Genomic DNA, 26,728 nt, shown 5'->3' on the forward strand with positions numbered 1-26,728 from the left:
GAGGGCTGCCCCAACCTCAGTTCAACCCCCCTTCCACGCCTACCCCCTCAGTTTTGTCCCCACAGATCGGAACACTCAGAACAGGGGGGAAAACCAAATGCACATTTATTAAGCTTGAGACGAAGACGCCGAGGGGGCAGGGGAACGGGTCTTTGGGGAGCAGACAGGGCGGTGCAGGGGAGCAGCACGAGGGGATTCCGTGGGCGTGGGGTGGACTCCAGGATCCCAGGAGCTGGCGGCCCTAGTCCCTGGGTCCGGGTTGCAGACGGGCTCTTTGGGGGGATCGCCGTTGCCAAGGCCTGGGGAGGGGCAGCGGGTGCAGCGGCTCCAGCCTCGGGGTGGGCGGGGCGGCTCATTCGGGGGCGCGCTCCCCGGCGCGCGGCAGGGGTCCCCACCGCCTCCACCCGGTCCTCAGGCTCCCGCGCTCGGGCAGGGACGGCAGTGGAGGTGCCCGGGGCTCGTCTTACACGCCGCCGCCGCCAGGGGCTGGGAGGAGAGAGCGAGCCGGCGTCGGCGACCATGGGGTGGAGGCAGACGCCCCCCCCCACGAGCCGTGCGTCCCCTAGCTCCAGTCACCGTGGAGGCTGGACCTCGGGCTGCCCCCGGCAAGCTGTCCTGCCTCCCCACGACATAACGCCTGGTCCTCGTGGGGACGCCTGTGTGGCTTCCGTCTGTCCCACAGGGGCGCTGTCGTGGAAGGACACCTGTGATGAGGCTGGCGGCCCCACACCAAACCTGGGCTTTTCTGGGCTACCCCCTGCCAGGAAGGGAGCTCCCTTCTCCTGCCCCACCCCTAACCACTCTGGTACCCCATCCCTCACCTACACCCCACCCCTTCCTACCTGCCCCCTCCGCTCTCCTATATCCCATCCCCTCCCACACCCCATCCATCGCCCTCCTACCTCTCTGCTCCTTCCCTGTGCCTTATATCCTGGATATCACAGGAATTCCCTCACTACTACCCACTTGGGCCCATGATTCAACTGGGGCACACCAAAATCCTGTACATATTCTTAAACTGTACCCCAGGTGCCAGGCCAAATCCTCTACCACCAGCCCTTTCACCATCCTCAAAGTAACCCTGCTTTCTTCAGTTGATCTATACCATTAACAAATATTAATATTTTTTAATCCCATTAAAAGAACCGGAAACAAAACACATCAAATTCCAAGCCAAACTCCCCAAAGTATGGAGTACCCCAAGGCCCACTTTTTTAGTTATTAGAACTTTATAAGAGGCAAAGAGATTCCCAGCTCTGAGCTTTTCAAAATCCCTGGAAAGGATGCAATTCCACTAAAAATAGGTCAAGCTATTCTTACATAATTAAAATTAACACATGCAAAGAGTCACAATCTTTCATCAACACACTTGGCCCCCTCCTGCATCCTCCATCCCTCTCCATCGTCCTTTACACCTTCCGTCCTCTTGCAATCCCTATCCCCTTCCTACACCTGTCACTACCTCCCACACCTTTGCCCTCCTCCCATACCCCACCCCCTACACCCCACTCCCCTACACCCCACCCCCTCCTATACTCCTCACCCTGACTTACACTCTCCACCCTCTTAACTCTTTGTCTCTGTCTTGTACCTTCCATCCTTCTCCTACAGTCTAGCCTCATACTCCCAACATCCTAATATTCTCTCCTTCCAACATCTACTTCTTTTTATATATATTTATGTTCTATAAATCTCTCTTTTTGACACAATTATTCTGAGCCCTTCCTCCCTCCCTTCATTCATTTCTTCCTCCCTTCCTTTCTTCCTTCTTTTCTATTTCTTGGTCATTTCATCCTGGATCTGCCCAGCTGAACAATAAAGTCTGGAAAACATTATATCTTCCTGTCTTCCCTAGTGTTCAACTCTTCCTTCCTCTGACTAGCGGAAGTCTTTTCCCACATGGGGTCATGTCTTCATGGGCCTGTGGCCTTCTCCTCTGGGGAATCAGCTCGCCCTTGCTCTTACAGGCTCCGGTAATTGTTTCTGGGGAGCTTGGAGGACTCTTCAGGACATTTCACCTCCCACTGACTCTCCATGGTGGAGAACTTTGATCTGCGGGGTCTCAGCCTCCTACTAAGTCGTCCCATATCCATCCTGTGGCAGCCCCATTCCCAGGCATAGCCGAGGCAACCCCCGTGGAATGATTCTCCCTTGCTGCCCCCACCCATTCTCCCCCAGCGCCCCACACTTTCTCTCTCACCTGAGGAAGGGAGCTCTGACTTACAGGATTTGCATGTTGGGCTGTGGAAATAAAGATGAGAGAGAGAAATGCGTGAAGAGGTGCAATAGTCACAGGTGTGGGAAACACGTGGGAAATGTGCGGCAGGCCCAGCGGACCTTCTGTTACGGAAGTACCCCTAGGCCCCGGGCTGCTCATACCCCTTCCTCCCCCATCTCCCCCACCTTGCCCTCCCACCCCCCGACTGCTGCCAGACCTCTCAGACCTGGAGTCCGCCTTCCTGCACTTCACCTTCTTGCCTGTTAGGAGAGAGAGGACAGAGCAAGGAGAAAGGGGCTCTGTGCAAAGGGGGTGTGGGGTGGTGCATCGCGACCCTAGAGAGGCCGCTGCAATAGCTCAAGTGGGCCTCAACTGCAGACAGGCCCAGGATCAGGGCGGGGACGGTGCAGGGGGAGGCTCTGGACAAAAGCTCCGGACAAAAGCTGGCAAGGGGCCTGTAGGCGCCCAGGGACTCCGAGGCAGTCCCCTTTGAGGGGGCTTGGGAGCCCAGGAGAGGACCACACTTACTGATGATGATGATGATACCCAGCAGGAAAAGTATGGTGGCCAGGGTCATGCCCACAGTCTGCACAGTGCCGTAGTCTGAGGGAGGTAAGGGGAGACATGAAGGCAGGAGCAGCCCCTTCGCCCCACCTAGACCCACCATCCTGAGGCCGGGCGAGGACTGAGATAACGGGCTCGGGCATCCGGCACCACCTCCTCTCCTGCCCTCTCCCCTGGGATCCTTCTATCCTGGCCAGTTACTTACTTGTTTCTTTCCTTATTTGGGTATTTCTTTAATCTCCCCCTGCATCGTCCCCACCCTGATCCTGGGCCTGTCTGCTGTTGAGGCCCACTTGGGCTATTGCAGCGGCCTCTCTAGGGTCACGATGCACCACCCCACGCCCCCTTTGCACAGCCACAAGGGCCCTGCAGACACCCAAGTCGGATCAGGGTCCCCCTCCACCCCACCCCGGCTCTCCTTACACTCAGGGAGAAAGCTGATGTCCTCACTGTGGCCCCCATCCCATTTTCCATTCTCCCTCTCTACCCACCTCTAGCCACACTGGCCTCCCTGCTGTTCCTGGAGCACATCGTGCCTGATCCTACCTCAGGGCCTTTGCACTTGTTATTCTCTGCCTGAAAGCTTTTCTGCCAAACATCCACATGGCTCCCTCCCTTACCAATTTTTTTTTTTTAAGAAGATAATTGTTTATTTGCATTGATCTGCAGATCAGCTGGGGCCTTGCACCTTCAGTCTGCAGTGGCTGGGAATCAGACAATCTAGACTGGGTTCTGCACGGAGCCTCTGCTCCACGTGACTCTCGCCTTCCTCCTGGGACCAGTGGGCTAACCAGGGCGCATGTTCTCGTGATGATGGCAAGGCACAAGGGGACAAGACCCAGCCCCAGAAATGTCATGCCGAGCCCCTGGCCCCATTGCATTGGACAAGTGAGTCGCATGGCCAAGGCCGGTGCTTTGGTTTCCCAGGCTGCTTAAGCAACACATCGTCACTGGCTTTTGAGCTTTATTCAAATGTCAGCGAAGCCTTCCCTGGCTGTCCTGTTTAGAACCCTCTCCTCCACACCTTCTCATTGCATTCCCTGCTTTATTTTCCCTCATAGTCATTCTTCTTGTCTAGTATACTACAACTTTTCAAGTTTCCTTTCTTTTGCGTCTGCCTCCTCCCATCCTGAGTGTCCCCTGGAACCCAGTCTGTCCCAGCAGTGGTCCAGGCTTCTGCCCTCAAGGAGCTGACTTTCACACTGCTATAAAGCACCAAGACAAAGACAAACTAAAAGCAGAACATGGAGTTCAGGAAGGGACTGACTCTCCAACAGGAGCCATCAACACCTGATCTAAGGCCTGGAGGAGGGTAAGGGGCCTCTGCCTGCGGGAGAGAACTGGGGTAGGAATATTCCTGGCAGGGGGGCCAACAGCAAGTACAAAGACCCTTGGGTGGGAAAGAACTTGGTGTACGGGAGGAACCTTATGAAAGAGCCAAGGGAGAGGGCAAGAAGGCGTCTAAAGAGTAGCTAGGGTCAGCTCTACCAGGCCTGGGGCAACTTTGACCTCTGGTGCTGTGGGGACGATTTAATGGCCTCAATCAGGTAAATCTTTCCCACAGTCCTAGTAAGTGGGAACTATTACTATCTCTTATCTACAGAAGGGCCCAGAGAGGTGATGCCTCTTGCTCAAGGCCACACAGCTATTGAGTGACTAAGCCAGGATTCAAGCCCAGGCAGCCTGGCCTTGGAGTCATTGTTTTTAAGCTCTTCTCTTGCTCCCTTCTCTGATGATCCCAATGCACCAGCCAGGGTCCTAGAGAGGTTTGGAGAGGACTCAGAAGGGCTGTGGAGTCCCCCTACCCCTCAATCTGGCTCTGCCCTCCCCAAGCCCAGCCACTGGGAGCTGCACCCTTGTGGTCACATGGCCAGTGGCTCTATAGCCAGAGCCTCTCCAGCAGTGAACTGTGAGCAGCTGCGGCCACCCCTCCATCCAGCCCCAGAGTGCCCCATGAGTCTGACACTCACCATAGTAAAATGGGTCATGTTCCCGAGGAGCTGCGGGGAGGAAGGCAAAGAAAGAGAGGGAAAAAATATTTCAACACTGGCTTTCTTTTAATGTTTTTGAGGATCCAGATGGGTTCACTGGCCTGGTGGTTTCTTTGTGGAAATCAAAGAGGCCCCTTGTTTTGGATGATACAGCCCCATGGTAGCAAATGCAGCCTAGGAGGGTAACATAGGCTGGATTCCAATTCCTGCTTGCTCCATCGATTGGTGTCTTCTCTTGTGCAGTGTACAACCTACCCAACTGTACATGGCTACCCTGGACCCAGACCCCTGTGGAGGTCTGAGGCAAGCTATGGACTAATTTCCTGAAAAACATACACACACTCCTGTTAAGATATGATGCCAGGGGGTTCACAGATCCCAATCCCCACTGGTGGACCACTGACTGTATCTCTAAGCTTCCCCTAAACATTCTCTAAAACTTCTCAGTCATCTGAGAGCTCCCAAGGGAGGCACTGCAGCCACTGCTCTCATCACCGGCCCCTGCCACCAAATCCAAGACAGGGGAGCCCCACTGATTAATATCCCGTATCACTTAGTTCTAAGACACCACTGATTTTAAAATTCAACATTGATTTCACAATAGCTTTCCTGGTTGTGTGTGAATATGTATACAAGTCCACCACATGAAACATCCCATCCATTAGAAAACTCACCCCAATTTCAGAAATGTTAATGTGTGGATGAAATGTGTGTGTCTGTGGATCTACTTCTCCCCATCTCCCACCTCCCTACCGCAAACCATATTCCCCTTCTGGAGAGCTCAGAACCTCCTTCCCATTCCAGACGCCCATCCCAGTGGCTCCTCCAACAGCTCTTAGTATGTTCTGCCTTGTCTAGAGCTGAATTCTACAAAGTGTGGGGTTTGTGCCACTAAAGAAAGCATGCTAGGGTGATGCCGGGTCATTACGTTCTCCCCCTTCCGGGCTCAGGGGAGGACGGGCCCCCTTGAGGTTGGGTGGAACCCTGTGACTCATCATGGCCAGTGAACTGGAGTAGCATCATCAGTTCTGGGATGGAGGATTTAGGTGCCCATGCAAGACCCCCTGGAGCTCTCCTTTGCCTCTGGCCTGGTGACCAGAATGCTCAAAGCTACTCCAGCTTTCTTTGGTGAATAGAGACCCTGGTTGACCTGCGATGGATACATACATGTGAATGAGAAATAAACCCTCATAAGCCGCTGAGATTTTCGGCACCGTTTGTTACTGTAGCATGGCTTGGCCTAAACTGACTGATACAGGTGGCACTCAGGCAGGACCCGGGACAGAACTGACTGATGCGATGTGTAAGTTTGGCCCCTCTCAGTTCTCTGTTCAGCTTTCAAACAGGAAGTCATGGTTGATGCCGATGTGTTTTTAGCACCTTCCAACCCTTGTTAATCTTCCTGTCTATCCAAGAGAAAATAGGTCTTCAGTAGACAATGATATCCAGATAGAATTCTGTAACATTATTTGTTTTTTTTTTTCCGTTTATTTATTTAATTTATCTGATCAGCATTTGACAGCAGTGACTCCACATCAGGCTCTTTCCCAAGCACTTTACAGACAATAACACATTTAATCTTCACACCAACTCTCTGATGTAGGTGCTATCTCCATCCTCATTTCTTAAAACAGGGACACTGAGGCCCAGAAAGGTGAAGTCACCTGTCCAAAATTGTTTATACGATTGCTTTCAATTTAAGTCAAAAAAAAAAAAATACTGATTATTTTTCCATTTGGGATGGTGATCTACAATAGAGCTAATTATGCTTTTAAAAGCTCATTCTTTGAAGGAAAAATATTAAGTGACTAGTGTGGGGAACATTTAGAGAGGGCTAAAGCCATGAAAATGGCATTGAGACGGGGAGACATTGTTTTAGAGTAACCTGTGCTCTGTCTCAGCTCCCCCACCACATGCTGAGTAACTTTGACTCATCATTGCTGTTAATTCTGGTGATTATGAAAGGCACTCAAGGAAGTTTTCCAGAATGAATGAATGAACAAATGAATGAATGAATGAAGCAATGTGAGAGCCTCCTAGAGTTTAGGAGGTTGCATCAAAGGTGGCATAGCTGGATTATCCTACTTCTGTCTGCTGTGTTCCCACGCACCTCCCCTGCTCAAAAGTCATCAGGAACCCACTGGGTGAGCCTCCCCAGAATCCTCTTTGGTTCCTCCCTGGGCACTCGGTGCTCCATGGAGAAGGTCCTTCCCTGGCCCTTGCTGCCCCAGCAATCTGGGTCCTCGGGGTGAAGCTGGGCCAAGGGTGGGGCCAGGAGGCAGGAAAAGGAATGTGCACTACTTCTGGCCAGTTGCCAAGGAGACACTGGGATGGAGGTGGTTGCTGTGGCAACTGGGGCATCTAGAGAGGTGGGTCTGGGCACCCCAGGCTGCAGTAGATACGGTCCGTATGAGGCTTGGGGGTTAGGTTTCTGACCCTGGGGCCAATCTCACCCCCCTCTCCTCCCTTCACACCTCACATTGTTGTCCCTGCAGGGCTGGCTTCTGGCCAGGTTGAGGGACCCTCTCAGCCATAGGGATCCAGATCCAGCTGTGCTCATGCATCCCCATCCACTCCCCACCTCTCTGCCCCCCCGAAAACCTTCACATCCCTCCCTATCTCTCCCCAACAATTCATCATTAATTAGTTTTGTTGAGCAGCTTGCAATGCACAACCTGATTTTCTCTCCCTGGGATTTCCCAAGACCTGCGGTTCCCTCTCATGCCATGACTGGGGGAAGGTGGGGGTGGGGGGCTTAGGGCGTCTGTCCTCCCACCTCTGCCTGTCTGCTGCCATCGATCCTGCTAACCACCACCTCTGCAAAAAGAAGCCCTGGGCTCCCGCCAGGCCTGCCGGCTCGGCCCTGCCCCCTCTCCCTAGGGTGGCTTCCAGCCTCTGCAGCCCCCCTCCCCCCCGCCCTGCTTCGGATTCTGCAGATACGGCTCAGTGCAGCAGCCCCCGCCTGCCAGGAAAGGGGGCAGGGAAGGAGAGATGGGAGTGGAATTGGGGTTCCTCTCACCACCAGCGGCTCCTCACCACCCCTGGCCTTGCCCTCAATGCAGGAAGCCTTCCCCCATGCCCAGCTCGCCCTTACAAAAGCACCCCTTCCCCGGCTCCTCTGCAGAAGCGGGCCCAGGAAATAGGGCTGTTAGGGGGCGACAGTGGGTGTGAGTGTTTTAGTGGGAGCATAACTGGGTTAATGGGTGTGAAATGTAAATTGGTGTGCTGCTGGATGGGGGCGGGGAGGGGCGTCTGTGGGTGCACAGCCAAGTGCACCCCTGCAGCCGGCACCACCCTGGATGCTGGGAAGGAGGGTCTCCCACCCCGTTCCTGCCCACGGGGTCTCACTGCAGTGGCTCCGGCCCCACCCAGTGCTGCCCCTCCTTCTCTCTTTCTATTCCTCTCTCTCTGGATGGGTCCATCTCTCTTTCCCTCTGTCTCTTTCTCTGGGTACCCCCCCAGTCTCTCCCTGTCTCTGATTCTCTCTCTGTATCTCTGTCTGCCTCCCCCCTTCACTGAAATTCTCCAAATCTCACATCTGTGTCTCTCTGTGTCTCCTTCCTCTCTTGGTCTTTATCCCTTTTAAGCCCTCTCAGCCTGTTCTTTCTATGCTCCACTCTGTGCTCCAGTCTCTCTTTCATCCCTCTCCATCTCTCTGTCCCCCCACCCGACCCCCTCTCTCACTTCCTTTCTCCAGCTCTCCCACTCTCGCCTTTCCCTCTCTCCTTCCTTCCCTCTGCACCTGCCTGTCAGGGATGTCAGGAAACACCCGCCATTGGAAGGAGCGCTGGGAAGAAGAGGAATATGGCCCCCTCCCCTTCCTCACCCAGAGACCCCGAAATCTGTGAGAACCCCTTCTGCCGCAGACCCACCCGCTCCCACCCTCTGAGCCCATCTCCTCCTCTTCCGCTCCCGCCACTCTGCTGGACCAGCCACCCGGTTGCCATAGCGACCGAGCTGAGCATCCTTTCTCCGGGGGCCGCCACTCTTCAACCCCGGGACCCGCACAGGGCCGCCACCGCCCGGGATGAGGTGTCCAAGAGACCCGCAGGGGCGCCGAGGGGTACGCTACAGGGCCTCCGCCCAGGGCAGGCGCGGACATCCCCTCCTCACTTCGCTACCTTTCCAGCACTGGAATCTTCCCACACCCTCTCTCCTAAGCCCTCAGATCCCGGAGCCCCCCCTGCGTTCCCTCCCTAGGCGACGCTCACCCTCTGTGGGGGCCTGGGTCGGGGTCGCCATGCCGGGCCGGTGCAGGGGGCTGCTGGATGTCCAGGCGGTGAAGGCGCGGCTGCAGCAGCTGGAAGCGGGACGGACTGAGGTGGGGAGGGCCCGGGGGGGGGGAGCCCTGGTGTCGGGGGGGGCCGCAGCCAATGGGGGCCCTGGGAGCCCGCCCCCGTCCGCGCGGCCCCCGCCCCCGCCCCCTGCCAACGTCCCCGCCCCTTCCCTGAGGGTGGGGGCGCCCCCTGCCGGGGCCAAGGGGACACCCAGGCTTGCGTGCGGAGGGACTGACCATCCAACAAAGCGTCGACTAGAGAGAAAAGCACGTTTTATTGGAAGCCTGGGCGGCGGTGGGGTGTTTGTAGGGGCGGGGCTGGGGAAGGGGACAGTCGAGGTGGCGGGGGGCGCGCGGGTGGTGGGTGGGAGGCGCCAGGTGCCAGGGGAATCCTGTGGGGTGAAAAGGGTGAGAGGCAAGGAGAAACACCCCAGCACTCCTGCTCCCTGCCCCGCCCTGCCCTTCGCCCCTCCGCCGTCCTCCCTACCTCCCCAGGCAGGCCGGAGTTGCAGGAACTGGCTGTGTTCCATCGCGCCAGGTGTTTCTACCGCCTGCGGCTGGACAGACCTGGAGGCGGGCACAGAGTTCGGGTGTCAGGAGGGGTATCCCCAGCACCCGTGGGGGGGGGGAGGGTCCGCGCCGGGGAACCTCCCGACCTCAGGTGTCAGATCAAACCCCTTCCTCCAAGTGCCCAGAGGGGCCCAGGGAAGCAGTTTCCGGAACCAGACCTCGCTCCCCAAATACCGACGGTCTCCCCAAACTCACGGCGGATGGAGCTGCGGAAAGTTCCTTCCTCTTCATCAGGTTCCCCAGTCCTAAGGAGACGAAGAGGGAATACGGGATGGGAAAGGAGAGAGGCAGCAGGTTCCAGGAGCCTCATTTCACAGACGGGTGTACTGAGACTCAGAGATGGGCGAGGGGGCAGGCTCAGGGTCCGCCGGAAAATCAGGGTACAGGGAAGAGTTCAAGTGAGTGAACGCGTAGAACAAGGCCTGGCAGGGGGCGCTCCAAGCAGGGAGGGTCAGGGGACTTGACGCTGGTAGGGGAGAGATGGGCAAGGGGACCTGAGGGCAGAGGGTAGTGCACAGGAACCCCACCTTCCAGCTGAGTCATCCTGGGCAAGTGACTTGACTTCCCTGCGCCTCATCTGTAAAATGGGGGTAATAATAGCTCCTCCCTCATAGGGATGGTGTGTGTGTGTGGGGGGGGTGTAAATAAGATACACAATGAAACAGTATCTGGCCCATGTTACTCCCCTGATAAATATTAGTTATTATTTATAATAATATCTGTAATTGTTTTAACATGGAGAAGGTTCTGGGCTTCATAACTGTATTTAAAGATGAATCTAAGACCTAGGGACAGGACTCTGAACTAAACTGGGACGCCCCGTGAGGTGATCTCATTTCACGACGTCCCTTTCCTTCCCAGCACTGATCACACTTCGAGATTCTATATTTGTGGGGCGGTTGGAGTCCACGGCCAGCGCCCCCACCGGGTTAGGAGTTCGGCCAGACAGGGCGGGTGGTTTATTCACAGCCGCTTCCCCAGGGCCTGGCTCGGGGCTTGGCCCGTCGTAGGTGCTAAATATCTATTCGCTGAAGGGCTCCGGGCTGCGGGTGGACGGACTGCCCGCCTCGCCTCCAGCGCCCCTCTAGGGCAGGAGTAGGCGGGTGAGGGCGCTGAGAGGCTCTTACCTCTGCTGCTGGTTGAATTTGCACCGGCATCTTCTGCCTGGGAGGAGGGAGGGGGAGGGAGGAGCGGACTGAGCTTCCCTCTAGCGGGACGCGGCGCGGCGCGGTGCTCCAGCTCAGGCTGCCGCACGCGCCGCGGGGAGCAGCCGGGAACCCAGCCAGGGGCAGGGGCGGAGCGGGGCCGTGGGCGGGGACAGGGGAGGGGCTGGAGGCAGGCCGGAAGCGGGAGCAGGGCGGGGACAGGGGCGGGAACAGGGGAGGGGAGAAGGCGGGGCTGGAGGCGGGAGCAGGGGAGGGGCTGGAGGCGGGCCGGAGGCGGGAGCAGGGCGGGGACAGGGGCGGGGCGAAGGCAGGGTAGGGGCGGGGCTGAGGCGGGCCGGTGATAGAGGCGGGGCGGGGACAGGAGCGAGGTGAAGGCAGGGCAGGGGCGGGGCTGGAGGCGGGCCGGAGGCGGGAGTAGGGCGGGGACATGGGCGGGGCGAAGGCAGGGTAGGGGCGGGGCTGAGGCGGGCCGGTGATAGAGGCGGGGCGGGGACAGGAGCGAGGTGAAGGCAGGGCAGGGGAGGGGCTGGAGGCGGGCCGGAGGCGGGAGCAGGGCGGGGACAGGGGCGGGGACAGGGGAGGGGAGAAGGCGGGGCTGGAGGCGGGAGCAGGGGAGGGGCTGGAGGCGGGCCGGAGGCGGGAGCAGGGCGGGGACAGGGGCGGGGCGAAGGCAGGGTAGGGGCGGGGCTGAGGCGGGCCGGTGATAGAGGCGGGGCGGGGACAGGAGCGAGGTGAAGGCAGGGCAGGGGAGGGGCTGGAGGCGGGCCGGAGGCGGGAGTAGGGCGGGGACAGGGGCGGGGCGAAGGCAGGGGCAGGGCGGGGCTGAGGCGGGCAGGTGATAGAGGCGGGGCGGGGACAGGAGCGGGATGAAGGCAGGGCAGGGGCGGGGCTGGAGGCGGGCCGGAGGCGGGAGCAGGGCGGGGACAGGGGCGGGGCGAAGGCAGGGCAGGGGCGGGGCTGGAGGCGGGCCGGTGATGGAGGCGGGGCGGGAACAGGGGCGAGGCGAAGGCATGGGCGGGGCGAAGGCAGGGGCGGGGGCGGGGCTGGGGGCCACTCACTGAGGATGATGAGGATGCCCAGGATGAAGAGGATGCCGGCGATGACTAGGCCTCCGATCCTCAGGGACTGGTAGTCTGCGAGTAGTGTGGGGGCAGGGAAGGGTGGAGATAAGCACAGAGGAGCGGAATGGTGAGGGGGTCGGGGAAGACGGAGCAGAGAAGCGGGGAAGAAGGAGACAAGAACGTTGTATAGGGTAGGGAGGGGAGGAGAGGACAGGGGAGGGGGGAGGGGGAGAGGAGGAAGGTTCATAGGGAAGGGGGAGAGGAGAGGAGGCAAGAAAGGAGGACACAGGGAGGGAAGGAGGGGGTTACAGGAGGAGGGAGGGGATGAGGATAACGGGGAGGGGAGGAAGAGCAGGTGTCAGCCGAGGAGGGGCCATGAGACACGGAGAGACAGACACACAGAGAGAAAGAGACAGAGAAACAGACAGGGGAACTCAAGACATGAGCAAGAGGGAGAGAAAGAGGGGGAACGGCAGAGATATACACACAGAAAGGCAGGTCGAGAAAGAAACAGAAAGGACAAAGAGACAGAGCCAATGAGAGAGGCACGGACAGACAGAGACCAGGGACAGGACGGGCAGACCCAGGCCCTCCTGCCGGGCCCCCGCGTGGACCTGCCCTCACCATAGGTGAATGGATCGTGTTCCTGCGGAGCATCTGGCAAAAGAGAGAAAGAAGACAGGGGTCGGGTGCTTCCTGGGACCCTTTTGGGGCCCCACCTTCCTGGGCTGGCAGTTTGGGGGCTATTGGGCCTTGGCAGGCAGGCCCTCCTCTCAGGGGCTGGCTGCTCCCCCTGCGCTGTCCTGCCCCTGCTGTCTGCCTCCCATCAGGGCATCTGTGATTCCAGCATCCCACTGGGAAGCCAGCCCCCATCCTCTCCCGCTAGGCCTGACCGGGACACCCTCTCCCCTCCCCAAGATGCCAGCCTGTGGCTGGACCCCACGTGGAGAAGGCCAACTTATTAGTGCCCCAACTGACTTGCTTTAGGTTGGGGTCTCTCAAACTGGTTCTCTTATGGGGTGTCCCCCACCCCTGCCACCCTTGGCCCTGAGGTGTGTGGTGGGGTATATCCCCCAGACTCACCTGCGCTGGCCGTGGCGAGGAGTCCCACACAGAGAACCAAGATATGGCCGAGGGACGCCATCGTCCTGGGTGGACACCAAGGGTCAGCCAATGTGTACCCTCAACTCCCCTTCCCCACTCACCCCTAACCACCGTTGGGATCTGAACCCAAGGGGTTAAGTCAGAGACAGACTGGGGACCTAATCCCACAAGCGTCAGCCAGCTTGGTCGCTGGAGAAACAGAGGCACCCCGTGCTTCATGGCGACACGATGTCACCAAAACAACCCATGCACTGTTGGGGGGGGGTCACTGACAACATAACCCAGCAAGGGCAGGGGTGAGACGCGCACAGGCCAAGGGGTTTCCCACAGGCCTCCACCCCCCACAGCAGGCCCCAGATGCCTCAAGCCTACCAGAGCCAGGGAGAGCAGGATGCCTGGCACCCCCACAGGCAGACAGACAGACTGTGCCAGAGCCAGGACACGCCCGCACCCCGCAGCCTGTTGTGCTCTGTGAAATACCAGCCTTCTTGCCCACAGCGGCCCGGCCGCTCTCTGCCTGACCCTGGGTATAAATATCTCCCACTTCACCCTGGAGGAATTCGGCCCTGCGCGGGCCACCATGGCAACAGCCACCTTCTCCCGGCTGGGGGTCACCCGAAAGCCTGTTGGGGTGAGGCCCGGCTGTCACACTGCCACAGGCTGTCCCTGTGGGGAAGGCTGCTCCTGCTCCTCTCCTGGCAGGAAGGAGGAAACGGGGAAACGGCCCCTCTGCCTGCCGCTGGGTGACATCTTTCACAACCGGACAATGCCGAGTGGGTGACAAGAGGCCCGGGCCTGTGGGCCTGAGAGATAGAAGGCAGACGCCAGGGACAGGGACACACACACACTCACACACACACACACAAATACACACATAGAAAGCAGGGCTCAAACGGAGACAACGCCCTCTCCCAAAACTTCTGGTTGGAGCAGGACGTGGGGTGTAGACGCAGCCAGGCACTGGGCCTCCAGTGCCCCCAAAGTGACGCAGCCAGAGCTATACTCGTGAGCGTCCAAACCCCACACCCGGCCAGGGTGTACACACAGCAGCCGGGGTGGGAGGAGGTGCACCCAGACTCCCACCCCTGTGGGAACCCCAACCTTCCCACCGCACTCTCCCTCCCTCTTGGGGCTGGCTTGCCAGAGAAGCCAAGGCTGGCCACTCCTGCTCCCAAAATAGGCAGTCCAGCCAGGGGAGGGCTGAGACCTGGAGAGGAGGGGCGGGGGCGCTCACCCCAATCAGGCTGTCCCCCGCCGAAAGAAGGCCCCCAAATGTCCGCCTGTGCCCGGGGGCTGAGCCCTTTGGACCCCCTGGCCCAGAGCTGGACGCGCCGCCCCCAGCGGTCTCCCCTCCCAGCCCCACCCCACCCTTCCCCTCCCCAACCAGCAGCTGTAACTGGAGCCCGGGCTGGAGGGGGGCCAGGGGGCGGCCCCCAGCCCAGCCCGCCCCAGCCCGCTAGGTTAACTCTCTCTGCTCAGATGGAGGACCGGCCGGCAGCGTGAGGGAAGGCTGGGGACAGGAGGGTGCTGGGACAGCACAGAGGCCTGGGCTGCACACACTCATGCACACATACACACACATGCACAGAGGCCTTGGGTCCCCCTTAGCTTCTGAGCTGGGGCAAGAGGGCGGGGGTCCATGAACTTCTGCCTTGTTCCCTGGGAATTGGTCCCCAAGGTCACCCAGTCTGAGCACTGAGGAGCCTGCTGACCCCTGATCCCAGCGTTCTGCTGAGCCCTTGACCCACCCCCTCAACACACACGCAGGGCTGTTTGGGGGATATTTTGGTGTGCATGTGTGTGTTGCCTGCTCCTGGGCACACACACACACACACTTACACACCACACACAGAAAGATTGGTGTATGTAAACACATACAGACATAGAGGCAGACACACACAGACTGACACGTACAGAGAAATCCAAAGACAGACTCACGGCCAGCACCTGTCGCAAGACACCGAGGCAGACACATATGTGTCCACCCCACCCCCTGCGTATTCTTTCAGATGAATAACCAGACGGAGACACCATCAAGAGGGACACACAACCGTCCACTCTTACAAACGGTCACAAAGACACACACCTGGTGAACGTGCACACACAGCAACGCACCGACCCGCACACACACACAAACACGCTCAAAGACACAGACCCAGCCAGCACTCCTACACGATCTCAGACGCGGGAAGACCTCCAGACTTGTGTCCACACGCACCCCATTTAGAGGGGCACACCCAGAAACACCGTCAAGGACATAGCCACGGGACCAGCCACCCTTAGCCACAGCCACAGAGCAGCCGGCCACAAAACCACACAGACACACAGGCCAGCACACCTGTGTTCACACACTCATGCACCAACAAACCTCCCCTTCCCCGAGCTCACGTGACCTCTCGGACCCCCTGGAGGACAGCACACCTGGCGTCCACCTGGGGAGGCCAGAGCCACAGGTGCTGGGGACGGAAACCACACCCAGATTGTGTGACCGGGGCAGCCCATGTGACCTCTCTGTGCCTCGGCTTCCCCTCTAACAAAACAGAGAAATCTCTAAGGTCCCACGTGTAGCCCCGGGCAGGATTCAGAGGGCCTGAACCTAACCTTTACTGATTATGAACAGCAGCAGAGAAGCAAGAAAGCCGCGGTTCAGCCAAGTGCAGCTCCTTCCCGCAGGGGCCCCCTGGTGGTCGAGGGCGGAAGCTGTCCCCACCCACCCTAAAGAGCCAGACTCCCCACTTTGCAGTCAGGGACGTGTGCGCTTGGCTTCAGAGGACCCAGGGGGCTCCGAGAGCCTCCCTCATCCCTGTCTGAGCCCTCTCACCTTCTGTCCCCAGTGGCCGGGCACCCCTGGGTCACTGGCAGTCCTGGTTAATGATAACCCTGATGTTTATGCAGCCCTGGGGAGGGTGACGAGGGTGGCGGGGAGCAGGGGATCAAGCAGGGAGCACCTAGCCAGCTCTTAGTCGATCCTCGACTTCCTTTCCTCAAAGGGCTGACTCTGGAGCCCAAACTGCCAGGGTTCGAATCCTGCCTCAGCCACTTTCTAGCTGTGTGATGTTGGGCAAATAACTTATCCTCTTCTGCAAAATGGAGATGATAGTATTCATCTCAGAGGGAAGTTGGGATGGTTAGCCAAAGTAAAACATTTAGAACGAAGTTGGCCACATAGTAAATAATAAAAAACAAAACAAAACAAATCTGAGCTGGCATCATCTTTTGTCTTCACTGCCAGCCTCATCAAGCTCATCCTGAACCGGAGTGAGAACCCTGCTGGGCGGGGCACTCTGGGAGGGGGGCTTCGGGTCTGTCTTTGTCCCTGCTGTACCCCTGGCCCTAAGCTCTTCATCTGTCTTTTCAAAGATCCTGTAAAGAAGTTCATCATCCCACATCACACATGAGGGCCTGAGAGCTCAAATCACAGAGCCGCTCGGGGGCAGGTTGCGGCCCTCGATGCAGAGCCCACCCCCAAATCTTCTGAGCCTTCTGAGCACCGTGGGGTGTCCACTCTGCACCGAACCCCAAGCATCTCAGCACAGCTGCCCCCATTTGGCAGATGGGAAAATTGAGAGAGGTTAAATGGTTTGCCCAGGGCCACACAGAACTGGGCCAGAACCCAGGTCTGTGGGACCCCCAAGCTGGTGCTGTCAAGCCCCCTCCCCTCCAATGAGTCTTCTGGGTGTGTGCACCAACGGCAAGAGAGGCCAGGCTGCTCCTCGGTGGTGAGGGGCCGGCGGGGGGGGGGAGGGGGTCCCTCAATCCCAGGCAAGGTTAGGTTTAATTATTTAAGCTCCAGTACCTCTGTTTCCTCACTGGTAAAATGGGGAAAATAATACTATCCATCTCACGGGGCTGTTCTGAGGGCTGAAAAGGTAAATTCATGTAACGATTGGCAGATAGTAAGTGCTCAATAAATGCTGCATTCTTACCATTTGAGGTTGGTGTCATTTATTTCTTTTTCTTAATTAATGGACAGATTCTAGCCAACTTACTAAAGGCTTAGTTCAAACGAAAATACCCTATTATACATATAGCTTTGAATTCTGCTCGCCAAAGAAAAGATGCAAAGTCACTTGGAGAGGCCCTGGCGCCGGGTGCCCGGGTTTGATACTGGCTTGCCCCCCGGAGCTGGGTAACCTAGAGCTCGAGTCCCTTGAGCTCCCCAGACCTCAGTTTCTCCATCTGGCAGCGACAACAGTACCAACCCCAGAGGGCTGCGGCGAGGTGCAAATGCTGAAGGGGGCAGTGCATCACTGTCTTTTCCTTGGGCTTGTTCCCTAATCCCAGTGGACGGCAGGGACTAAAGGGGTTAATTCCAGGGCCAGGGGAAGGGGAGGGTGGGTCCAGGGTTTGGGGCAGGGCAGCTGTCCTCCCTAGCGTGGCCACCAGAGGGAGCAGCTGGGCCAGAGCCGGCCCCGCCAAGCCCCGATGACAAGGCCCTGTGGAATCTGGGGAGGGGGCTGGCGGGGAGTGCCCAGGGCGGCCCCAGACCACAAGGGCCTGTCCTCCCACCAGCCCCTCCCACCTGCAGAGCCATCTTGGTCCCCACCCTGGGGACAATCCTCCTCATGGGGGAATCTGGGCAGAGGGGTGGCTAGGAGGGGCCAGGGGGTGGCCCCAGCCCTTAGCGGCCCCTCCCCCCTCCCCAGGGCAGCTCTTCCTTTGGCCTCTGACCCCCTCCTCTTTCCTGCTCTCCCCTGCCTGTGTGAGCCCCTTTCCCAAACCTCCAAGGAGAGGGGGCCCAGAGGCTGCTAAGAAGTTACGGGGAGCTAGAAAGGGGGGGGGGGAGCTGCAGGAGGAAAGGGAGGCAGGGAGATGAGAAAAGAGACGCCAGACAGAGGGACACACACACCCACGCAGAAAGAGAGAGGCCGACAGTCAGACTGAGACCTAAAGAGACAGAAAGACGGACAGTGCCACAGACAGAAAGAGAACCCAAGAGATGAAGACAGACAGAACTAGAGAACAAGATAGAGAGAGGAAAATAGACTAATTCGCAGAGTCAGAAATACAGAGAGAAAGATGGAAGGAGGAAAAGAAATCAACAGAAAATTCGACATCAAAGAGCTATAGGGAGAAAGAGAACCAGAGCAGAGAGCAGCTGGGGCGCCGGGGCGGGTGGGACGGAGGGGCGCGGGCCTGGGAGATGTAGTGGCCGCCGCCCGGGCGGAGCTGGGTGAGCAGAGAGAAGACAGGGCCTTGGTGGGTGCGGGGGCTGGGGGCATGGGCGGGCTGGGCATGCTGCTCCTGCTGCTGGCTGGGCTGGGGCTGGGGGGCACCTGGAGACCCCCAAAGGGAAAGTGTCCTCCCCGCTGCTCCTGCTCCAAAGACAGTGCCCTGTGTGAGGGCTCCCCGGACCTGCCCGAGAGCTTCTCCCCGAGCCTGCTGTCACTGTGAGTGCCAGGCCCTCTGTGGGCCCCAAGGGGAGGAGTCCTGGGGACCCCAAGGGAACCGAGGCCTGTTAGGATCTTCCAGGAGGGGTGTGGGCAGCAAAGGATGTTGGGATTCTGAAAGGGGGCTGCTGGGATTTAAAAGGGAGCAGGACTCCCAAGGGCAGAGGCAACATTTGGGGCCCAGGGAGGAAGGATGGCCGGGGACAGGGGGGGCTGAAGGCCACCAGGACCTGTGCCAAGAGAGGAGGGCAAATGCCTGTCTCCCCTGGGAGGCAGGAGAGACACCTGGAACCCAGGGTCAGGGTGGGATGTCAGGGTCTCCCCGGGGAGAGCTCTGGGATGGGGCCAGAGCACTTGAGGGGTGGTCTCCCCCCCCACGACTGCCCACGTCCCCAGCTCTCTTGTTAGGACTGGAATCACTGAGTTGAAGGCCGGCAGCTTCCTGAGGATGCCATCACTGCACCTGCTGTGAGTGGGGCCCTGGGGAGGGGGTATTCACGCACGTGCATGGTGGGGGGGGTGCACGCCAGCGTGGAGGTGTTTGTGCACATGTGGGGATGTGGATACACAGGTGTGGGGGTATTTACACATGTGCATGTGGGGTGTATGCACACAGACGTGGGGGTGCTGATGGACAGGTACAGGGCAGTGTGTATGAACAGATACGTGTATGTGAGTGATCTTGAAAGCCTCAGCATCCACACACATGCTCACACCCATGTGCATGGGGGAGGGTGTGCCCATGCCCAGGTGGACCGGGGCAGGGGCCGAGGCTAAGATGTCAGGTATGGGGCAACAACTGTGAAAAAATTCCTTTCTTCTTCCCTTGCCAGTCTCTTCACCTCCAACTCATTCTCTGTGATTGAGGATGATGCGTTTGCAGGCCTTTCCCACCTACAGTACCTGTAAGTGTGGCCAGGTGGGGTCATGTGGGCCTGGAAGGAGGGGAGGTAGGACTGTGTGGCATCTGGACAGGGACCTCTCCTGCAGGGGCAGAGGCCTGGTTGCTCGGGTGGGGTCAGGGCTGTGTGACTCAGCCTGCTCACGTCACCTCTCTGTGCTTCAAGATCTCCAAAGGCCTCCATAACCAGAGACTGTTTCTGGCCCTTCCTGTCTGGGGGAGCCCAAGGAGAGTGGAAAGAGGCCAGAGATGGGAAATATTACAGATGAACAGGAAAGAGCTCCGAGTTAGATGGTGGAGGGGATAGTGTTGGTGGTGGGTGCTGTGGCATGGGGATGGTGGCTGAGGGGGTGATGGCAATTACAGTATTGTTGCGAATGGTGCTGATACTGGTGTTGGTGACGGTGATGGTGATGGTGGTGCTGATGACAGCAGCAGGGGTGGTGGGCCTCATGCTGCTGCTGAGGGGGAATCGGTGGCATTGTTGCTGATGGAGCAGGAATGGTGTTGATAAAAATGGCAGACCCAATGGCGACGATGCTGTTGGTGATGCTGATGATAAAGGGTGTAGATTGGTGTTGGTGATAATGATCAGTGTTGTGGGGAATTGGTGGTTAAGGTGTTGGTGTTGGTGTTGGTGATGGTTGCGGGTAGGATGTTGGCATTGTTGACAATGGCCGTTGGGTTGGCATCGGGTTTGGCGATGATGGTGGAGGTGTTGGCAGGAGTGCTGCTGGTAGTGGGTGAAGATGTGAGTGCTGAGGATAATGGTGACATTTTTGGTGGTGGCAATGCTGGCGCTAGTGCCGGGGTTTGTGCTGATGGTGGTGTCAGGCAGATTGACCATGACGGTTGTGGCGCTGGCAATGGTTATGAGTGTTGTTGGTGTGGGGTTTGGTGTTGATGATGTTGGTGCTGGTGTAGATGATGGTCGTGGGTGGCTATGTTGGTGTTGGTGATGATGTTGCCTGGGTTGGCAGTGGTGGTGGCATGGCATGATGTGGTGATAATGGCTGTTGTTGGTGCTGGGGTTGATGGCAGTGGTAGGTAGGGGCATGGGTGTTGGTGACATCAGCACTGGTGTTGATCATCCACACCTGGACTGATGGAAGTATTGGTGTTGGTGATCTGGTGCTAGCACTGGTGTCTGTGACAGTGGTGGCAGTTTACACAGCAAGGGCCAAGAACCAGATTCTTGGTTCTGGGTGGATTGAAGGCTGGGACCGTGGTGAGGGGAGGTTTCTTGGGAGCCCTTCCCAAGGGTTGTGCCAGGGGTTGGGGGAGATTCAGCGCCTTCCAATTGCCTGTGGCTTCCAAGGGAGGAGCCCTTCCAAGCACTGTGGGGCTCAGAGGGAACCAGGGGTCTGCCCCTCACCCCACCTTCCCTCCACAGCTTCATCGAGGACAATGAGATCGGCTCCATCTCTAAGAACGCCCTCAGAGGACTGCGCTCGCTCACACACCTGTGCGTGCCTCCCAGGCCCCCTCCATGCCCCGCCTCCCCGACAGGCCCCCTCACCTGTCCCTGAGGACACAGGGGATGCTGGTAGCTGCTGACGGTTCCTCCTCCTTCTCTCCCTCCACCAGGAGCCTGGCCAATAACCATCTAGAGACCCTCCCCAGATTCCTCTTCCGAGGCCTGGAGACCCTGACTCACATGTGAGGGTCGAGGGGGCCGGGAGGGTGAGGGGCTCGCTGGGGGTTTTGCTGGGGGTGGAGGCACCTGCATCACTCTTGGGGCAGCAACCGTGGGTACGTGGGTACGGCTTCAACGGCTCTTACATATTTTTGCACCACCTGCGGGGCCCCATCTGGGGCCCTGGCCCGGGGAGGGGGCGGGAGTGTGGCCTCCAGGGGCTGGAAGCCGGGTCGCAGCCCCTCCCCGGCCTCTTGCCCCAGGGACCTCCGCGGGAACCCGTTCCAGTGTGACTGCCGTGTCCTGTGGCTGCTGCAGTGGATGTCCACCGTCAACGCCAGCGTGGGGACTGGGGCCTGCGCGGGCCCCGCAGCCATGGCCCACACGCAGCTCCGCCACCTGGACCCCAAGACTTTCAAGTGCAGAGCCATAGGTGGGGGCTTTCCCGGCAGGGTGGGGGGAGGGGAAGGACAGGGTCCCCAGAAGAAGTGGGGAGTCCGGGGGGCGTGGCAGCCAGGGCTGAGGAGCTGTCCTCACTCCTTGCCCTGCTCTTCCCTGGCTGTGACCCCTGCACAAGCAGCATCACCCCCCTAAGCCTCAGTTTCCTCATCTGTGAAATAGGGGTGACAGAGTGGCATAGGTTACTGTGAGAATGCACCGAGGCATCCACGTCTGCACAGCATTTGGCACGGGGCCTGGCTTGGGAGGCCCCTATACATGTATTATTCGTTGCTGATAATATGAAATTGAACATTTTTGGAATACTTCCTAGCTGCCAAATGTCACGCTAAGAACTGCACTGCACCATTACCTCAATTGTGTTTACTTTCATTTTGCTTTTGGTGCTTTTATGGGTACTGGGCAATGCTGGGAACAGAGCGGTGACAAACAGCCCTTGGCCTGACCCTCCCTGAGCCCACAGTCCAGAGGGAGGCAGGCCCGACCCCAGACAGTGACAGCTGGAGAGACTGGGGCTGGGGCTGGGTGAGAGAAACACAGGCAAAAGGGTCAGGGATGGGATGGGGGAGCCCAGGGGATGGTGGGGTCCCAGAGTAAGGACCAGACACAGCTGGAAGGTCAGGCAGGACTTCCCAAAAGAGGAGACATCTGAGCTCAGCCTGAGGGCTCTATGCCACGGATGCTATTCTTATTATTATAATTCTTTTTTTCTGACTGTACGCTATGTTTTGCATCTGGGGTACTCATAGGACAAAGGGATTTAACTTAGGGGTTACTCTATACCCATTTGTGCAACAAGCATTCACTGAGGCCCACTCTGTGCCCAGCCCTGCCTGAGGTCATAGGGACACTGTGGTGACCAAAATAACCTTGGGCCCTGGCCCCATGGGGCTCACAGTCCCGGGCATGAGGGGAGAAAGACACTACATAAAACACTGCACAAATAAATGCATGCTACAAACTGTGAGAAATACAGGGAGCCACGAGGGAGATCAACAGGATTGAGGGTTCCTACCTCGTATGGAGGAGAGAGGTCAGAGAAGGCTTCTCTGAAGAGGTAACACTAGATCTGGATTTAGCTAAATCCTCTTTTCAGAGGGACGGATGCTCCAGAGCATGGGACTAGCACGTGCAAAGGTCCTGAGGCAGCCTAGAGCTTTTCCTGTCTGAGGAACAGAGCAAGGCAGGTGTGGCTTGGGGGAAGCGAGTGAGGGGAAGGGCACAGATGAGGCTGGCGGCTGGCAGGGCCTCAGCGTGCTGGACCTCAAAAGCCACAGGGCCTGAGGGTTGTGGGAAGCCATGGAGAGTTTGGAGATAGGAGTGACTCACTTTGATGGACGTTTGTAAAGGATCCCCTTTTGGATGGGTGTCCTCTTTGATTTGGTTCACTGCTTCAACCCTGGCACCCTGAACAGGGGCTGGCACGTAAAGTGAAGTGTTAGGACCCCAGAGTTTCAGCCAAGTGCATGTGGGTCTAGCACTAACAAGTCCAGCAGTCTCGGTGTATCAGCTACCGTAAAAGCTGTCTTGGTGGTTGACACTGGGCTGTGGCATGCCCATGTGCCAGCTCCAGGAAAAAGGGGAAAGAGACCAAGTCCTAGGCAAGCCAACTTCAGACGAGCACTGCACCATCACTTCCACTCCAATTCCACCGAGAACCTGGGCTCAACGTGGCAGCACCATCTTCTGGCAGGGGTGGAGGGGTGGTGGGGAAAATGGCCTCTGCCTGGGCAACCTCGCGCCCAGCTAAAATCCTATTTCATGGGAGATGGGAAGAATGGATTTTGTGGGACAGCTGGCTGCATTGGCCATTTAACCTTAGTTCCTTATCTGCAAAGCAGATACAATGGGGTGTCATGAAGTGGAATGAATAAACATGCTCTCACTAAGCTAGTATTTGAGGGCCCCATGCAGCTTAGAAAAGAAACCGTTGCCGTGGCAATGGGAGTGAACACACCCAAAGAAAGGGAACACTGGGATGGTGCCCATTTCAGAGATGTGCAAACCGAGGCTCGGCGATGGGGACCCCTGGGCCTGCCTGACTCTCTCCTGCCACCCCTAGAGCTGTCCTGGTTCCAGACGGTCGGGGAGTCGGCACTGGGCGTGGAGTCCTTCTCCTACCAGGGGGAGCCCCACATCATCCTGGCACAGCCCTTTGCTGGCCGCTGCCTCATCCTCGCCTGGGACTACAGCCTACAGCGTTTCCGGCCCGAGGAAGAGCTGTCTGGTGAGCCCCTGCCCACCCTCCTGCCAGCCCCGTGCCTGGCACGTGGACCCCCTGACCTGCCCTCCTGTCCCCCCAGCGCCCTCAGTGGTGTCCTGCCAGCCCCTGGTGCTGGGCCCACAGCTGTTCGTGCTGGCCGCCCGCCTGTGGGGAGGCTCGCAGCTCTGGGCCCGGCCCAGCCCCGGTCTGCGGCTGGCCCCGGTGCAGGCGCTGGCCCCGCGGCGGCTGCTACGGCCCAATGACGCCGAGCTGCTGTGGCTGGACGGGCAGCCCTGCTTCGTGGTGGCCGACGCCTCCAAGGCGGGCAGCACCACGCTGCTGTGCCGCGACGGGCCCGGCTTTTACCCGCGCCAGAGCCTGCACGCCTGGCACCGGGACACGGACGCCGAGGCCCTCGAGCTGGACGGCCGTCCCCACCTGCTGCTGGCCTCCGCCTCGCAGCGGCCTGTGCTCTTCCACTGGTCTGGTGGTCGCTTCGAGAGGCGCACGGACATCCCCGAGGCCGAGGACGTCTACGCCACGCACCACTTCCAGGCTGGTGGGGACGTGTTCCTGTGCCTGACACGTTACATCGGGGACTCTATGGTGAGGCCGGGACTGATGGGGCGGGGCAGGTGCTGGGGTACACAAGTCGGGCCTGATGATGGCCCCCCAAGTGGGCTGGCCTTTCAGCACCGACCCCTCCTTCCATGCTTGCTTCTAAACTCCGCCCCAGCCTCACATGCTGACTTCTGAACTCTGACCCTACCCCAACAATGACTTCCAGACTGTGACCCCTCAAGGCTGTCCCTTAGCCTCTCTCCATCCTCAACACCAATACTGACACCAAGATTCAGATTCAATCCCCCAAACTGTGACACACTCCAGGACTTAGAGTGAACCACAGCCACCCCGCCCCACCCTGAGACTCCGAACCCCAAGGCTGACACCGGTGTTAAGCTCTGCCCACCCCCTCCAGTGCTCTCCTTCACTCACGATGCTCCAGCCCCTCTGGCTTCCCTTGGGGTCTGGAACTTGCCAGTCCTTGTGGGTCCCAGGGGGGATCTGCACTTTTCCTCAGAGTGAGGGGCAGTCAGGGGAGCACCCCGGGCCCAGGAGAGCCCTGATCTGACTTGGGAGTTAACGGGTGGGACCAGGGTCTGGAGCTGGGAGACTAAGAAGGAAGTGGCAGCGATGACCCAGGTGCTGGCTGTGGAGATGGGAGAAAAGTACTGTAGGCAAAGCTGGCAGGATTTGCTGACTGAGCCCATGCGGGGTGTGAAGGAGAGAGAAGGGTCAAGATCAGTTCCAAGGCGTGTGACCTGAGCAGCTGGGTGGTGGTGACATCTATGAGAAAGGTAAGAAAGCTGCCCGAGTCTGGGGCCCCACAGGCCTCTGTTTCTCCAAGCGGTTCCAAATCTGCCTGAGTCTGGAGGACGTCACACAGGCCCGGCCTTCCTGGGACCCCAGGCCCTAACCAGCAGCCGCCCCCTCCCCACACAGCTCATGCGCTGGGACGGCTCCATGTTCCGCCTGCTGCAGCAGTTTCCCTCGCGTGGAGCCCACGTCTTCCAGCCCCTGCTCGTCGCCAGGGACCAGCTGGCCATCCTGGGCAGCGACTTCGCCTTCAGCCAGGTCTTCCGCCTCGAGCCCGACAAGGGGCTCCTGGAGCCGCTGCAGGAGCTGGGCCCCCCGGCCTTGGTGGCCCCCCGCGACTTCGCCCACGTCACCGTGGCTGGCAAGCGCTTCCTCTTTGCTGCTTGCTTCAAGGGTCCCACGCAGATCTACCAGGATCGTGAATTAGACCTCAGCGCCTGAGACAGATGGGACCCTGGCCCCGGCTAGGGGGCTGGGGTGGGTGGGGTTTCCTGGGTCCTGAGCCTCTGGATGACCCCTTGACTGGCCTCCTGTCCCCGTTCGGGGTGATGGCTGTCCTGTGAGATGACGACCAGAGGCCTGGGATTTTCAGAGCTGTCCTTCCAATCTGAAGCAACATCTGGGCTGGGGGTCGCTGCCCCCACCAAAGGCAACTTGGGGGCGCTGCACAGAGCAGGAAAACAGAAGTCAAGGCTGGGGGAATATGCAGAGCTCCACGAGGACTGGTAGCTCCCCGAGTCTCCTGTGCACCATCAACTCCCCACGCCCCATTCTCCATGCTCCCTGGGAACGAGATGAGGAGCAGATAGAGGAGTAGATAAATTCCCTTCTCCTCTAAACTCAATCCGGCCAATCGCTTTTAGCGCCTGCCCCCATGACGTCATTAGTCGCTGGGCAGTTTTCCTTGGCGGGCTTGCCTACTCCCTGCGCTGCTTGTGTGCATGCTTGTTGCGGGAGGCAGGTGCCCAGCGCCTGTTCCCTCCTGCGCGTGCGCGGGGAAAAGGTGGGAAAATGCGAGGTGCCGCAGGGAGCCCGGGAACCCCTCCGCGACCGGGGACAGGGGTGAGGACAGGAAGTGTATGAGCTCAATAAATGCACTGAGCACCTGCCCGGCCTGGGGTTATGGCATCGCTGGAAGAGGGTGTCTCCGGCCGCATGGGGTGGGGGTGGGGATCCTGGGAGAGAGACTACGGAAGGGGCAAGATCCCAGGGTTGCATTTTGGCGCCCACAGTGAGCTACTGCGGGGTCTTCGCCGGGTGTGGACCCATAATTATGGGGGGCGTGGAATTGTGGGGGGATATAAAGTCATCATTAGGGAACAGGTCGCAGGTTCCAAATCTGCCAGAGTCTGGAGGAAGTCAGGACATTGCAGGAGGTATTTTGGGGAGTTTTGAAGGGTTTTAGGTATTTTGTGGGGTGTCTCATAGGGACGTTTGGGATGTGTTATTGGGTGCTGGGGGTTCAAAGGAGACTAAGGCTCACTGGAGGAGCTCATGCTTTGTGATTGTTATATATTATCAGGAGTATCATGGTGGGGGGAGGTAAAGTTATCACAGGGTATGTGAGTATTTGGAAAGGTCTTGTATAATAAGTTGGATCTCAGGGGTGAGTGGGAGGGTCACAGGCATCTTACCATGATAATCTTAAGTTATCTGGGTCCTTGCGTCTTGGTAGGTTGATTGTCCATCCTAGTTTTCCTGGGATGACCCCAGTGCCTGCTGAGTGTTTTAGCATTCCATCTTCTTAGAGCCCCCTTTCACTCTCATAACTGTCCCCCATTTGGTTACTAGAAAATGTGAAAATGCGTATGT

The 26,728-nt window shown here is 58.5% G+C and overlaps 2 protein-coding genes and 1 pseudogene across 8 annotated transcripts; 2 read left to right on the forward strand and 1 right to left on the reverse strand.

The window, feature by feature from the left end:
• Positions 1-79: 79 nt before the first annotated feature.
• FXYD7 (FXYD domain containing ion transport regulator 7) lies at positions 80-14,308 on the reverse strand. Of its 6 annotated transcripts, none has more exons than XM_037820453.1 (13): positions 13,825-14,099; positions 12,930-12,994; positions 12,471-12,503; positions 11,844-11,918; positions 10,747-10,783; positions 9,815-9,864; positions 9,537-9,616; positions 8,985-9,073; positions 4,753-4,782; positions 2,747-2,821; positions 2,445-2,478; positions 2,225-2,241; positions 80-299 (listed from the first exon to the last, which is right to left on the reverse strand). In XM_037820453.1, exons 6-13 carry the CDS (start codon positions 9,848-9,850, stop codon positions 109-111), a joined length of 552 nt encoding a protein of 183 aa, XP_037676381.1. In that variant the 5' UTR covers positions 9,851-9,864; positions 10,747-10,783; positions 11,844-11,918; positions 12,471-12,503; positions 12,930-12,994; positions 13,825-14,099; the 3' UTR covers positions 80-108. The 6 variants fall into 6 exon arrangements, 4 of the variants coding, with proteins under 4 accessions (XP_037676381.1, XP_037676380.1, XP_037676384.1 ...); XM_037820452.1 differs by having other exon boundaries at positions 2,436-2,478; XM_037820456.1 differs by having other exon boundaries at positions 158-486; positions 2,201-2,241; positions 13,825-14,095.
• Positions 13,308-14,410, forward strand: LOC119521196 (annotated as a pseudogene).
• A 3,760-nt stretch (positions 14,411-18,170) lies between these two features.
• On the forward strand, positions 18,171-26,016 carry LGI4 (leucine rich repeat LGI family member 4). Of its 2 annotated transcripts, none has more exons than XM_037819676.1 (9): positions 18,171-18,340; positions 18,737-18,808; positions 19,174-19,245; positions 20,635-20,706; positions 20,829-20,900; positions 21,141-21,310; positions 23,399-23,563; positions 23,640-24,145; positions 25,043-26,016. In XM_037819676.1, the coding sequence occupies exons 1-9, from the start codon at positions 18,171-18,173 to the stop codon at positions 25,355-25,357; spliced, it is 1,614 nt and encodes a 537-aa protein (XP_037675604.1). In that variant the 3' UTR covers positions 25,358-26,016. The 2 variants fall into 2 exon arrangements, with proteins under 2 accessions (XP_037675604.1, XP_037675605.1); XM_037819677.1 differs by having other exon boundaries at positions 18,185-18,340; positions 18,749-18,808.
• The last annotated feature ends 712 nt before the right edge of the window (positions 26,017-26,728 follow it).

This window comes from Choloepus didactylus, chromosome 27, assembly GCF_015220235.1.
Source record: "Choloepus didactylus isolate mChoDid1 chromosome 27, mChoDid1.pri, whole genome shotgun sequence".
In the NCBI taxonomy this organism is placed as follows: Eukaryota; Metazoa; Chordata; class Mammalia; order Pilosa; family Megalonychidae; genus Choloepus; species Choloepus didactylus.